Below are 15,253 nucleotides of genomic sequence, written 5' to 3' on the forward strand. Positions count from 1 at the left end.
AGCTGCAGCCGAATTGCTAATTAATGAGATCCACAGTTTGCCCGTAACAATTAAACCATGAGCTGGACAGCTATTAAAAGCTAACAGGCTTCCTTTTGCAGTCTCACACACTAGGCAGAGGGTGTCGCTGCCCAACCCACCACTTATCAATGCATTCATGGAAAATGAAGCTCAAGTAGAAACACTTTAAATAAGAATTCATACTCCACAGAAGTAAGAATCTTTCAACTTTTATTTCTAGGATACATTCATCCGGAATCTTTTTGTTTCTTTACAATTTTCCCCCTAAGAGAAATGAATACAATAAAAATATAATCCAACTACCAGCAATGTTTGTAACCAGAAAGGAATCTAAAATCTCCGGTGTGATAATATAGGATATATTTTCTAAAAAATATAAATTTCATACCAGAAATAAAGCCTGAATATTCTCTTTTGTTAAAAATATAATTTTCCTTCTATGCTCTTCCATTTAGTTCTAAAGTCTGTACTTAAACCAATAATTTTAACTCTTCTTTCGAAGGTTTTGTCCAGCTTGTGCCCGGTTCTACACTGTGAGTCAACTAGCTGCACAAGTCTTAGAAATCATAGGCCACAGGGCTGTAGCAAGGCTTCAAGACATACTCGTCATTGGTTTAAAAACTCCCACTAGCCAACTGAGGCCTGCTTACTATTCTATCCTGTTCATGAAATTAGGAAATGTATACAAAGGAATGCTTACAAACTGTAAATCACAAGTGGAAAAAAACAAAAACAAAAAACAAAACACTAATCTGTCTTGACTAAAAAGGTAGCTGGCTGGGACAGAGGTGGGGATACAACTGCCACATCCACACTGATACTGGGGACATAAATGCAAGGGTGCCAGAGTGTAGACGCGGCGTCTCAGAGACTGGCTGCTGTGCAGTGTGACACGAGCACTTTTCTCAATCAAGAAAGGGAGCAAGGAACAGAGAAACAGTTCTCCAGCTCAGAGACTGACACCATACTGAGTAGTCAAGTCATCCATCTCTGGGGACGGGAAATCCAAGCTGGATGGCTTTCCCACTCTTCTGACTGGTGTCTCGGCAAAGCTTCAGTAGTTGGCAGGTAATCGATCCATTTCATAAGAGGCTTAGAGAGCCAACACAAATGGCCGGGGTGTGTGGGGGGGGTCGGGGGGAGGTGCCTTCACTTAAGAAGGTAGCAGAAAGTCTAATTATAAATTGGATAACATACTGGAGCCAGAGTGGAACCCTCGACCTCCAAGTAAACTGCCATCGTGCACAGTAACTTCTGCAGTGCCTTCTGAAGAGCACAGCAAACCAAGCAGAGGTTAGGGTGTGCTGACAAACCCACCCGGGTGAGGGCCGCCATCTAGTTTCCTAGGAAGCACGGTAGGTAGGCACATGAGTCGGTTTTCCACCGGTCAAAGCGGACAGGCTTAAGAAGGCAAAGCTAGCACTGCAGCTTAGTGGTACCTAGCCTGAGACCCAAAGAGCATCCTGAGCAACTTAAAGGATGAGAGAGTCGCCAAGAGGCGTCCGTCCCTCAGGAGCTGAGCTGGGGCAGGGGGACTGGAAGGAGCTGCCCCCCACCCCCACGCTGCCTGTCCTCTGTGACCCTGCAGGCATAACACAGGGCATGAGGAAATGGCTGCTGGCCTGACCCCTCCTCCCTTTGGATTTCTGATACACTTACCCTTCCCTTTATAGACCTCCAACCCCCTTTCCCAAGAGAATATTCAGGCCATTTTTTTTTCTTTTTCTTTTTTCTATTGGTGGTTGTTTTGCATTAGTAAGGAATAGACTAGCAGTCTGGGAACCCCCTAACTCAGGGGATGTCTTATAAGATACTCGGGAGGGGAGAATATAAAATTCAAATGCCATTTACAGAGGACTCAAATAAACCTGTCTCATACACTGAATACTCCAGAGCACTGAAGCTGAGCAATGAAATGTTTGTTATGTTTTGCCAAGGTTTAGCTATCGGACTTTAAGCCAACGTCCATATTCCAGGCAATCAGTCATTTATACTGAATTCGCGCATCTGTGTTTTCTGCATACAACAACAAAGTAAGGTGCTTTAGAATAACACGTGTAAACCAGTTTACTCCCTTTTACAATCGTATCTTCAGTCTTACATTTGAAATTACAGCCTGACTTGGCAATGAGAGCGAAGGTGGACTGGGTGACAATATCATTTAAATGAGATAAGGCAAGACAACATCAGCATTAAACTTAGAAAACATAGATTAGCAATCTGTTCGTACACCTCGTGTCTCACACAGGCAGAGCTGCCGAGACCTTGGACAGCTCCTGCCTGCACAGCTTCCTGGTCCAGGACGCATCTCCTTGCTGTCCCGGGGTGTATTCCGAATGGACTAGGCACATGTCCCAACAATTGTCCTGCATGCTCCTGGATTACAAAATAACCTCAGATTTCAGGAGCCACAAAAGAATAAGAAAGTAAGAAGAAGAAACTGTGAAAGGAGGGTTAGGATCTGTTCAAACACACTGTGCAGTAGACATTGCAGGGTGAGAATAGAACCAAGGGCTAGAAAGGCACAGGGGACTTTCTCCAGGTTCCACCACAGCAGATGAGACTGTATGGCTAAAACTACTCATTTTAACCAAATTATGGGTGAGGGAAATGAATATTACCAGAATTTGCATCATTTTTTTTGGAAAATCTAACAATAAAACATTAATACATACTTTTTAAATGTTATATTTATTTGAAGAATCTTTGGTAACAATTGTGTGTATCTTCCACATTAAAGGACTTTTAAATGTAAATGTCCAGATGAGCTGACTACTGAGCATGAGAGACAAGCTGGTGCTGCGCTTGGGCTCCGCAGAGCAGCCCTCCCTGACTGCTCACCTGATGCTCACGCATTTCAACACAGTAATGGAGCCTGTGAACATACAAAAGGAGAGGCTAATACCAGAAAGGAACTAGACAGCAATGAGAATCAATGACAAAACATAACAATGACAACTGTTCGTAAGTAATTTATTTTTAAATTATAAGATTTACAATGCCTTGATTATGCAAAATATCATAATAGAAATTAAACTAAATCAATAAACCAAAAGAGAAAGAAAAGTTTTTCCTTAAATATCAGTACTTAAGCCATCTTTGTCCCAACTGCATCTTATAAAGTATGCTAATTTCAAATGTTTCACTTGCAGGTTTAATTTCTCATTTTCAGCATTTTATGGAACTGTAATTTTTTTCAAATGCTATTATAGCTAGCGTTTATACTGCAACAGCAGCAGAATCTCACGAGTGCGATCAAATGTGGAGGTGGGGCCCAGCCTTCGGCTTTAGCCACAGACAGAAATCATCCACAGCAATCAATAGAGCAAGATACTCTCGAGTGGCCAGAGCGTGGCTTAGAGCTGGTGGCAGCTGCTGTCCTGTCGCTCTGATCTGAACCAGCAGCACGTGGCAGCGTTACTGCTGTGGATAGTAGGACTGCTGCGGGGGCTGAGGGAAGGGGTAGGTAGGCTGCTGGGGTCCTGGGTATGGAGCCTGTCCGGGGCTCTGGTGATACACCGGTGGGTACGGCATATTGTACTGGCCATATGCGTAGGGGTTGTAGCCCATGGGCATGGGCATTTGGCAATACCTGATGGTGAGAAGAAAACAAAACACTGCATTGGTAAACCAGACCCTACAGAGACCCTACAGTCACTGCTGTGACATCAGTTTTCAACAAGCGCCTCCTTCCTCTATTTTCATTCTTCTGGGGAAAGGGAGAGAGGCAAAGGTCTTGTTTCAAGACACACAGAGAAAAAGCATTCCCTACCATTAATTAAAAAGAGTATCACACTTTTAATACTTCCCAGAAAAAATAATGTTGAATCCAACTTCTAAAGGAAGAATAAAAATAGAGACAGTTTGTTTTAATGAGGCAATCCAGTTCTCTAAGTATGTTCCTGTGGAGCTAGAGAGATAGCATGATAGTAAAGAGAACTGGTTGCTCTTCCAGGATAGATCCATGAATGAATGAATGAGTGAGTGAGTGAGTGGGTGGGTGAGTAGATGGATGGATGGATGGATGGATGGAATGACAGAAGAATGAATGAATGACTGATCCCCGAACAAGGCTAACCCTTCAAATGTATCCCGTAACTCAGTTCCTATTCGTCAGCTTATGAGCTGCTGAGATCTCCAAGCATCAGTAATAAACAAGGCCTACTGTCTTTGCTTCACATAAGGAAGGGCAGCCATGAAACATATGCTTTATTTCAAACAGAAGAGATAAATTTATATAAATGCAAGGTGCAAAAAATAAAAATATACATCCCAGACACCTAGTAAATGGCTAGTCAGCTACTCAAACAAGTAATTGTAACATGAGCTTTTTAATTTCTGGGCAAGTTGACAACATGGCTAATTCATGAGACCTGTGTTGAGAGAAGGGACAAACCTGCCATTAAAGATTAATTACAGCTAGAAATTACTCAATCCTTGATGACACAGGGTGCCACTGCCTTACCCGGGATATCCTGGATAGGTAGGGTATGGCGGTCCCTGAGCCTGTGGCGGGGGAGCAGAGCCAGGGGTCTGTGGCGGCGCTGCTGAAGCCGTCCCCACGCCTGCAGGGGCAGCAGCAGCAGAAGCAGGAGGAACTCGGTTTGCTGGAAGCACAGGAGGTGGAGGCCGGGCTGGAGGCTGGGGCTTGGCAGGCTGGAAGAGACAAGCAGTGACAGAACGTCAAGTGTGGGTCTCAAAGAGTGGTGAAGTAAACCAACGGAGCACAGACGGCAGCGTGAACATTCAACCAAACCCTCCTCCACCTGCCACTAATACCAGCTTACTACACTAGAACTCGGCTGAGTAGAAGGCTCTCCCCAACTCTGAAGAGCCACCATTCTTCCTGGTGCTGACGTCTAGTCACATGCTGCCTCCACCAGCAGTCAGACACATTACTGGACCTTCTGTCAGGCCCCAAATTCTTTTTACAAAAGTCTTCAAACCTGTGAAAACTTTTAAAACTCTCGGCCGCATGTGAAGCAGTGAACTTCAGCGATTGTTAACACGACTTTATCTCCTATGCTTCTGTAGAACCACCTGAAGCTGCTAGCTTCACAGCACCAGCCTCCAGACAGCAACCCTCAGCATGTCACCAAAACACTCAAGCTATTCCCTAGGACTAGTGAATACCAAGTCAGATCCAAGATCCCCTAGTCACCTGAAAGAAAGGGCTCCTATGGCTGCTTTGGTGAACCAAATTCGAATCAAGGTTCATGCCACAAAGGCCATAATGAATTGTTATTCTCTCTTTTTTTTTTTTATAACCTTTCTTTTCCTTTAATGTTGTATTGTCTGCTGTGATTCCCCCATTCTTTTTATTATTATTATTATTTTTCTTTTTTCTTTTTTTTTAATTACATATTTTCCTCAATTACATTTCCAATGCTATCCCAAAAGTCCCCCATACCCCCCCCCACTTCCCTACCCACCCATTCCCATTCTTTTGGCCCTGGCATTCCCCTATATTGGGGCATATAAAGTTTGCAAGTCCAATAGACCTCTCTTTCCAGTAATGGCCGACTAGGCCATCTTTCGATACATATGCAGCTAGAGACAAGAGCTCCGGGGTACTGGTTAGTTCATCATGTTGTTCCAACTATAGGGTTGCAGATCCCTTTAGCTCCTTGGGTACTTTCTCTAGCTGAATTGTTTATTCTCATCTACAATTCCCTCCTGACTGCAGGTGTCTCAGCGTCTGCATGCCATGCTCTAGGTCTGCTTAGCTATTTCTGAGGCCATGGTTGAGCAATAACGTACATCACTTCATTCATTGGTGAGAGAAAGTCCACTCTAACACTGATTTCACCCAGAGAATTCACTATGTACACTGCAGGCATCAGAAGGTTGGACCTGGCCAGGCAGGGCCCACCGGTTTCCTCACTGAGCCTCCAGCACTGACCAGCTGAGAAGATGGCCTACTCACCGTACTCACCGGCATGGTTCTTGGGGCTGGAGTTGGAGGAGCTGCTGCATGCCCCGCTGCTGGGGAGGATTGATAAGCTGGAGGAGGGATTGAAGGAGCGCTGGGCTCTCTGGCAATGCTCTGCTGCAGATCCCTTATGAAGGACAAGGGGTTAGATTGACACCATGAAAAAAACCACTTAGGTCATTTTTTGTTTTCCTCCAAATAATGACAGTATTCTATGATATGTTTTTAATCCTGCCTAGAAAGTAAGTCTTTATTCCTGCAGCAAAACAAGGTTATAGCCTAATATTTCCAAAAACGGCCAGGCAGTGGTGGTGCACGCCTTTAATCCCAGCACTCGGGAGGCAGAGGCAGGCAGATTTCTGAGTTCAAGGCCAGCCTGGTCGACAGAGTTCCAGGACAGCCAAGGAAACCCTGCCTCGAAAAATAAATAAATAAATAAATAAATAAATAAATAAATAAATAGAATATTCCCAAAAACTAGCAAAGAGAGTAGATTTTTCAGACATCTTAGTTACAACCCAAATATGGAATGCATTAACTAGGCAAACAGCCTTCTTAGAAGACTGCTTTTTGTCTAATAAGAGGTAATTACAAAACAAAAAAAACTACAGCCTAGTCAGTCACCTGGCTAACATTTCAATCATGATATGACATCAGTGTCCAAACAAAATACATGAAATAGAGGCAGAAAGAGTATAGTCTGGGTGTAGCCCTGGCTACGTAGCAGAAAGCTGCTCTCAAACAAACAACAAAGGAATAAAACAAAGCTGGGAGCTAATCTACGCAAATCATTATGTAAATTTCTAGAACAATTCTTAACCTATTATTTAAAGACATGTAGCACTGAATTATTTTATCTTCAAAGATAATATAACAATGTCACTAGGGTAACCTGTAACTAGGTAACCTGTCACTAGGGTCATCTGTCACTAGGGTACTCTGTCACTGAGGTACTGTCACTAGGGTACTCTGTTACTAGGGTACTCTGTCTCGAAGGTACTGTTACTCAGGTACTTTGTAACTAGGGTAAACTCACAAAAGATACATTACTGAAAAGACATCAAAACACAGAAGTAATAAGAGACAGATTTAAAGTCTCTTCAAATCCAAAGTCTGTTAGGTAAATTGGAATTAACTTCAAAAGTCTCACTAAACCCCAAGGTTTATATTCAATGACACATGGTGGTCATCAGCTTCTTGGGGCATGATCAATAGCTTCAGTAGGTAGGACCAGCAGTCACCCTTATCACAGCCACTCCTCCTACCTGTCACCTACACCCTCACTCTCAAAAAAGGCCCCAGGTAAAAATACACTAGAGGTATATTCTTCAATGAAAGAAATCGATGTGGGCGCTTAATGTAAGTCAGCACTACCTACACTTAGTCAATGATAATATTCTAACGGTCAGACTTTGAAAGATCTAAAATATATACATATACTACAAAGGCTTAAGACTCCCCCTTAATCAACTCCAGTAATTAACATATCTGTGGGAAATGAGAATTTCCCATGCCTTACTAATGATATAACTCAAAAGCTATGAAGTCACAGCTCAACAACGTACGACATGGAAAGTAGCTGCCACAGCTGCTCCACCCAACATTCCCCATGGAAACTAGGGTTTAAATCCCCTGTGAAAAGAAACTGAAGTAAAAGCCAACGACATTCAATTCTTTCAAATGCTTTGCCTTTAATTAAACATTTCAGTTAACAGTGAAATTAGGAAATCTGAAGGCAAATGGTCATAATTAGATAATTAATTATACTGATCAAGGTTACCCAGATCCAGAAAGACCAATGTCAAACGTTCCCACTCACTTTAGATCTGTGTGTTCACTTGGAATACCTGCACAAGGCGGGAAACGAGAAAGATCTGAAGGGAGGTATGGGTAACAGAACAGAGGTGAACTGACAAAGGAAAAGAGAAGAAAGAGGGAGATAAAAGGAGGGGCAACAGGAAGGAGGGTGAGGCAGTGGAAGGCTTGGGAGAGGGATAACCAAACAATAGGGATATTTGAAAGAGCCATCCAGAAACATACAATTTTATGTTTCCTAAATATATATAGATATATGGAGATGCATATCTATGTGCGTGCATATATATACATGTGTATATGTACATATATGTGTATTTTCGTGTAAATATACATATATATGCATATGTATATATATGTGTTGTGTTATATACGTGTGTGTGTGAGAGAGAGAGAGAGAGAGAGAGAGAGAGTGAGAGAGAGAGTGTGTGTGTGTGCATGTGTGTAGGCTTAACTGTGGTTTCTGCACACAGGGGACAGTGTTCTGGTTATTAAATGAGAAGTCAAGTAGCAGGTATGAATCTCTCCCCTTAAGGTGTCAGTCAATAGTTCCTAAATCCTGTCCTGTTATTCACATCCTAAACACAGTATCTGTGAATACGGCTCAGCTTTCTCTGGGTTACTTGCTGTGTCCGTCCTCCACTACCGGCCCTGCTTTCACAGTGTCTCCTCAAGGAGGGACCGTGCTATTTTCTGAACTGTTCATCTTCCGCAGGTTAATATACCTGAGCCTTTCCCCTCTGTACCCCACAGGGTTTCCTCAGCCTGGGTTTCTGCTCCTTTTCATTCTTTCATGCCAGATCAAGACGCCCCATGACTCTGAGATGCTCAGAGAGGAGAAGGGCAACTGCTGCATCAGCATCACCCAGCTCACCAAACACAGGACACAGCTCCGAGTAGCATCTGATGCACAAAACAAACTCACTTCAAGAGCTCGTCTCTTTCTGTCTTCCGGGCAAACACTATGTCACTGCATTTGTTCTGGAACCTGACCAGGATTTCAGTCAGCTCATTGTAAAACTATAAGCAAAGAACAAATACACATAATAAGTAAAAAGCGATTTTAATCTAGGGAAAAATACATTCTAACAATAATTTATCAATGCTGCTCAAACTAGAAGCTGAAATCATTTACACAAGAAGCATTCATACAATCAGTCGAGTAGCTTAGTACTAAGTATGTCCTAAGATTGGTCACTGACACTAAATATTCAAAGACAGTAAGTTAAGTTTTATAACCTTGAACGTGTTCCCCATTCTTAGACAGAAGCCAGCTACTAAGTGCTGATTCTGAATCCGTGCTCATGCTGAGGAAAACCTGTGCACTAACTTCAATCCAGGCCCAACTAAGGATAACTTAAAGTCCAAAGTGCTCAGAGAATCCCTCAGGTCATCTGACTGAACAAAGCACGGAGGCCCAGTAAACACCACCACACTGTCAGCACCCCAAGGCTTCACAGTGCCATCTACTCAAAGTACCGCTGAGTCTAAGCACTGCATCTCATCCGAGGCAACTGTACTCAGTGCCGTTACAGAGGTAAGAACCAAAAGGAACTCTGCATGGGAAAAATTTAAAAACCCCTTGTCTCCAAAACAAAATAATCAGAAATTTAAAAAGCCTTTCTCTAAACCCTTTAAAGGACAAAGCAAAGAAAGCACTTAGAACCTATCTTTGATACTCAGGCAGGTCCCAAGTCTGTCCTCACCACACCACCAGCACAGAAGATCAAAGCCTTTCCTCCACACATCAGTCCCAAAGACCCCTTAAGATGTCTCACAGGCTTCTGATAGCTCTGGTTCCTACAACACGCTAGTCCCCTCTCTATAAAGCTGACTTTTCAAAGCTCCACTAAGATGCTGCTGCCTCCACAAGCCCAACAGAAGCAGAAGGCACTAAAACCAAGTCAAAAGCACAGAGCTTGATTACTTGGAAATAGCAGCAGTGGCCACTCCTTTCCAATCCTTACTCATCAGCTCTAGTCTCTTCTGTGTGCACACATACCTTTGTGCCCTCCTTCAAGTTAGCTACAAGCTCAACAAAGTTGTCATACGCAGTTGCTAGGTTCTTCAGAACTTCTTCTCTCAAGTTAGCCTCGTTGTTAGACTGCTTCATTTTGGAGAATTCTTGGTGTGAGACCTTTGTAAAAAACAAACACACAAACAAAATATATGTTTATTTATAAATTTAATTCACCTTGAAATACTTAATTTTTCATTCATTATTTACTGAATACACCTGTATGTGTGCAGGTGTGCTTATGCCACAGTACACACCGGGATTTCAGAGCACAAATGTCAAGAGTTGGTTCTCTCCTGTCACCACATGGATCCCAGGGATGGAACTCAGGTTATCAGGATTGGTGGCATGCACCTTTATCCCCTGAGCCATCTTGATAGCCAATCAAAACATTTGTAATAGGAATGGGTGTAATGGCACATGTCTTTAATCCCAACACTGGGGAGGCAGAGGCAAGCAGAAGCTGTCACCTCAAAGAACAACAAATGCATTGATCTCTTTTCCAATTAGGAAATCATGATTGCTGATATGCAAATTTACAAGAATATCTAGAATTTGATTTATGCCAGTACACTGCTTTGACTTAAGTAAAATATCACAAATCCAATAGAAATCAAAACATGATTAGTAAGTTACCAACTTTTATCATACACAAAAACACCCAGATAAAAGCTGTTTACTTTAGAACACTTTATACCACTATAGAATTCTGCACACTCAGTATAAAAAGGCAAAGTCTCAAGTCCTATTAGTACAAACTACTGATGTGTAAATGCATAGCTAATGTCTTATTATGTATTAGCCAGATAATTCTGTAAGCACTGATGATTCTAACTAATGTTGACTCTTCCCTACAAATAGCAAGAAAAATAAAAAAGCAAATACTACAAATGATTTGGAAACACTTGTCTGAGGTAACAAGGCCTTCTAACCAGTATGCAGCACCCTAGTCAGAGAGGTGGCTTTGTTTCTAGTGCAGAAAACTGAACCTAGGCCCTCACACATACCAGGTGAATGCAACCTACCCTAGAGATGCTTGGCCATTGAGACTGCACGCTGCTCTGAAGCCCAGCACTTGGGAGGAAGACACAGAAAGATGGCAAGTTTGAGACCTTCCTGTGCTACACAGTGATATTTGAGTTCTAGTTTCAGCCTGGGCTGAAAAGACCCTTTATTTTTGTAAGTTCTACAGATATGCCATGTTCTACTCTGTGAATTCTTCATTTTTACATTTTTCAATGGTCATAGGCTGGTGTACACCTCCTATTTAAAAAAACAAATTTACCTGTATATTTTTTAGAAGTCCCTCCTGTTTCTTCAGAGACTCTTGAACTTTACTTGTTAGACCACCATAGATCCGATCCAGCTCAGTGACAGAGAGAGCCTCCTCATTTATCACGCCATCTTGGGCCAGAGCTGTCAAAAACTTGCTTGTCATGTCAAAATTCACCGACTTCAGGTCATTCTCAAGACTCTCTCTTTCCTTCTTTATTTCATCAAGATTTGATAATAAGGACTTTAAGACACTTACAACCTAAACAACAAACACATACATGGTCAATGGTAGAGCATCCCTGGGGACAAAGCTCAGGCTGAGGAACATAATCCCTGAGGACAGGGTTCTCAACATTTTTATATATTCAAAACACAAAGCTTTACTATTGAAAACAAACGGGCCTATCAAACAGTTACTGCAAAGACAATATTTTAAACTAGGTTTGGTGTTACCTTTAATCCAAGCATTGGGAGGCAGAGGCAGGTGGAGAACTGTTGAGTTCAAGCAAACATGAACTACATAATAAATTCCAGGCCAGCCAAGACTACACACAGAGAGCTTGTCTCAAAAGGAGCACAGGGAGGGGAAGAAGAAGAAGGGGAAGAAGGGGGAAAAGGGAAAGAAGCAGAAGATGGAGAAGAAGGGGAAGATAGAGAAGAAGGGGAAGGGGACGGGAAGAAAAGAAAAGAGTACTTCAGCACTGGGTACCAGCAGTCAACATGATGGACTGTTACTATGTGACCAGGGCAGATGTGTCCCTGGAAAGGTCCACTGCAAGACAGAAATAGTCCTTTTTTAGGACCACTGTAAAGACCACAGTGACCGATATGAAGTGTTCAACAGAACTCCCTGCAGAAGGCAGAGCACCTGCACCATGTACCCATTACTCCCTGGTACTCAAGATTTGTAATTCCCAGCACAGGGCTGGCCAAGCCCACTATACATCCAGGCACCTGAGCTTTATGGTATAACTGCAAACCTTGCATGCATTTTCAACTACATAGAGGCTTAGAAATCTAAGCACTCAGACAGATTTTTTAAAAAGCAATGAGAAACAGATCAGGACTTAAAAGTCTTATTTATTTAGTGAATTTAAACTTAACTCTTTAATTATGTGCCATAATTTTATCCGGCAAGGTGAAGTAGGGTTTATAAGTTTAAAATGTTAGACAATCTATCCGGTGGGAGGCTAGGGAGATGGCTCAGTGGGTAAACACTAGGGCCTGAACTTGGATCCCCAGTTCTGTTTTGTTAAAAAAAAAAAAATGGCTAGAAGCAGTAGCACAGCCTGTGACCACTCTCCATCCTCACCTGACCCCAGCGGTAGAGGAAGTGAAGAGGAACAGGAAGAGGAACACAGGGACTTATGGGCCGACAGTCAAGCTGAACAACATCAAGCTCCAGACCTACTGAGAGATCCTGTTTCCAAAAGTGAGAAGAAATGACAGAGGAAGACATTCAGTGGCAATCTCTGACCTCAAGAGTTTGCTCACCATATGTGAGCATGTGCTTGTATGCACAAACCACAAAAAAAAAGAAAAAAGAAAAAAATTTCTATTAGCACATTTAATTTGGTAAAGGACTAAGTTTATTTTAAATCTCTGTACAAACTGTATGGCTAACAAAAAATTCAGAATGAATGATGGAGGAAAGGAGAAGTGGCTCCATCCTCAGGTCTCATTGCGGATGGGCCCGGTGGACAACGAGGGAGGCCTCCCCACCACTCCAACAGTGTAACTGCCCATGTCCACTGGCACACTGTGCACACAAAATAGAGGATCCTAGCAAAGTAGTGGAGCCTCAGAATAGGCCCAGAACAGGGCAATGGCTGCTTCCCATCTTTACAGAAGTCCTCTCAGGTGCTGACAGCCTGCCACCTCCCCATAGTGCCACTGGAATGGCTGGCTACTCCAGGCTTGTGCAGACTCCCTACTGGTCCAAAGGCTGTATTTAATGCCTGCTTGCTGCACAGTGCAGTACATCTGCACCTCCATGTTGGTCTCTGGAACCTGTTTCCCCGGGGCCCATGATTCTGCCTCTCTCACTTGCTCCTGATCCCAGTTCTCACATCTCATCAGCCAAAAAGGAAAGTACGTGTAGAAAAAAAGGAAATTTGCAGAAGGGCAAACAAGTTAGGACCCACAGCTAGAGCACCACTGTCTGAAAACAATCTATGTGCCTCAGACACAGCATAGAAACTTAAACTTGGATCCTCTCACCAAATAGCAGGCCTAAATGATGGTGAGAACCACCCACTAGTGAGCTGCAGCAAGAGCAGACAGAAGGGCCACACGTGGACACAGGTTCCTCCTAGGGAGGATCTGCACACAAGCAGTGGGAAATGTAGGAAGAGCCCCACGGTTTCCAAGAAAGAGTCTAAAGTCAGCTCTACTTACAGCTAAAGCCTGCTTACTTCCTGATTTTCATGTGCATCACTTTTTAACCATGGAAATAATGCCTAAGTTCCTACACTTAACAAGTCTTGTGCTGTTTCAAAATGTTATGGTTCTAAGTCTCTGAAAAATATATCATGTTAAACAGCTGATTTATGATTGTGTGAATACCACAAACAGCTAGCTCCTTTGTGTCACAGGGGCCTCTACTCTACCCTGATAACTAATGGGCACCTACACTAGCTTAACTATAGTTCAGACTGTGTGATAATGCCCTAATTTTAAGAAAGTGGATAATAAGAAAAATGGATTAAGCTGCTTGCACAGATGAATGGCCAGTATAACAACAACAACAACAACAAACCCACTGCCTAAATAATCTTGTAAACTCAAACTTGAGGCTTGCACATGCATTACCATATCAAACTACACGGGTCTTACAAACTTCTTTCTCTCGTTTAAGCAGCTCCATTATATTACCTTCTCTTAACAGGGCCATTATGTAGACCAGGATGGCCTTAAACTCTCTACCCTCCAGCTAAGCCTCCGAGTGCTGGGACTATAGGTGTAACTTTGTCATTGCTAATACATCTCCTTATAATCAGCTTTTAAATGCAACTACCAGAATTATTTTATTAAATTAAGCGGCCAGCGGTTACTACTCCATCAAATGTGGGGCAGCTTTCAGAGTGGTTGTGTTGCTACCTCTGTTAATTACCGCTCCCGTTAGAGACTCCTTCGCTTCACAAGAAGACAACAGACTGATATGGCAAGAATGGAGGAATGGCTGGGTCTGAGACAAGGAAAAGTTATGGTAGAGTGGAAAGTCTTTAAAGAAAATACAAATGTAAAAACCTCCTTGGGTAGGATGGAGTTAACAGATCAGGGAAGGAAGATCTTCCCACAGCACAGAACCGAGAAACTTTGGCTTCTGGAAAAAGTGTATGTCACAAAACCTTATCAATTCAATAATGTTGCAAATGGCTATGTGTTTGGTTTTTGGTGTTTTGTTTTGTTTTTCTTTTTTATGAAAATAGATTTAACATCCCTGACAATGAGTCAAGAGACCCTTGGCGGTGCTTTTCTATCAGTCAGGGACAGAGTCCTTTGTTGATGTTAGCCTGATGCCTGGCTTGGTAGCCAAAGCTTTTCTATGCATAGGACTCATAAAAATCAATTAAATCCAGACAGCACAGCACAGGAGAAAGATAGACGTGCCCTCCAGAGCACTGCACAGTGAGCTATAGATACCTGCTTGCTGCCATGCCACACAGCAAGGACAGAAGATGTCACTTAGAGGCCCACCAGCCACGTCGCCAGCCTGCAGAGGGAGCTACCACAATGTGAAGGTATGTGGTGGACAGTGGAAGAGAAAGAGAAGTGGAGCAGCTTGAGTGTGGGGCAAGGAGACCATGGCACCAGACAGAAGGCCTGGTAAGGTTGAAGCAGGTTTGAAAACCCCAGCAATTTTTATAATTGAGAATGGCAGGTATTAGAGCCAGCTCCCAGCCACTTCTACCTGTCCTGGAACACAGAACCATGACACCCCATTGAGAGGACCATGATAGCCTGTCACATAGCATTAAAACCTAGAGTTCTCCCTGCTAATGGGGCAGTATCTAGGTAGTGTTTATCCAATTAGCTTCCCTCCCTGGGCATCCCTTTCTGCAAAAGGTATTAATCCCTTTTCACCCAGAGTAAGTATGCATTCCCATCCTCCATAACAATAAAACACTCTGGACAAGCAAGGTCCTCCACCAACGATCACTGCAGGGAAGGGGGCAGGGCCTGGACATAAA

General features: G+C 42.9%; 1 protein-coding gene across 4 annotated transcripts in view; it reads right to left on the reverse strand.

Annotated features, from left to right (window-relative positions):
- Window positions 1-214: 214 nt before the first annotated feature.
- The window catches only part of Pdcd6ip (programmed cell death 6 interacting protein), a 56,863-nt gene continuing 41,824 nt past the window's right edge, over window positions 215-15,253 (reverse strand). For 2 of the 4 annotated variants that reach the window (XM_021173408.2, XM_029481382.1), the window contains exons 13-18: window positions 11,071-11,319; window positions 9,771-9,905; window positions 8,694-8,788; window positions 5,957-6,080; window positions 4,487-4,677; window positions 215-3,613 (exon numbers count right to left, since the gene is read on the reverse strand). In XM_021173408.2, coding sequence (XP_021029067.1) covers window positions 3,439-3,613; window positions 4,487-4,677; window positions 5,957-6,080; window positions 8,694-8,788; window positions 9,771-9,905; window positions 11,071-11,319 — 969 coding nt within the window. In that variant the 3' untranslated portion in view covers window positions 215-3,438. Of the gene's footprint in view, window positions 3,614-4,486; window positions 4,678-5,947; window positions 6,081-8,693; window positions 8,789-9,770; window positions 9,906-11,070; window positions 11,320-15,253 lie in introns of all 4 variants that reach the window. The other 2 variants (XM_029481383.1, XM_021173407.1) reach the window with 1 other exon arrangement.

The sequence above is a fragment of the Mus caroli genome, chromosome 9 (assembly GCF_900094665.2).
Source record: "Mus caroli chromosome 9, CAROLI_EIJ_v1.1, whole genome shotgun sequence".
In the NCBI taxonomy this organism is placed as follows: Eukaryota; Metazoa; Chordata; class Mammalia; order Rodentia; family Muridae; genus Mus; species Mus caroli.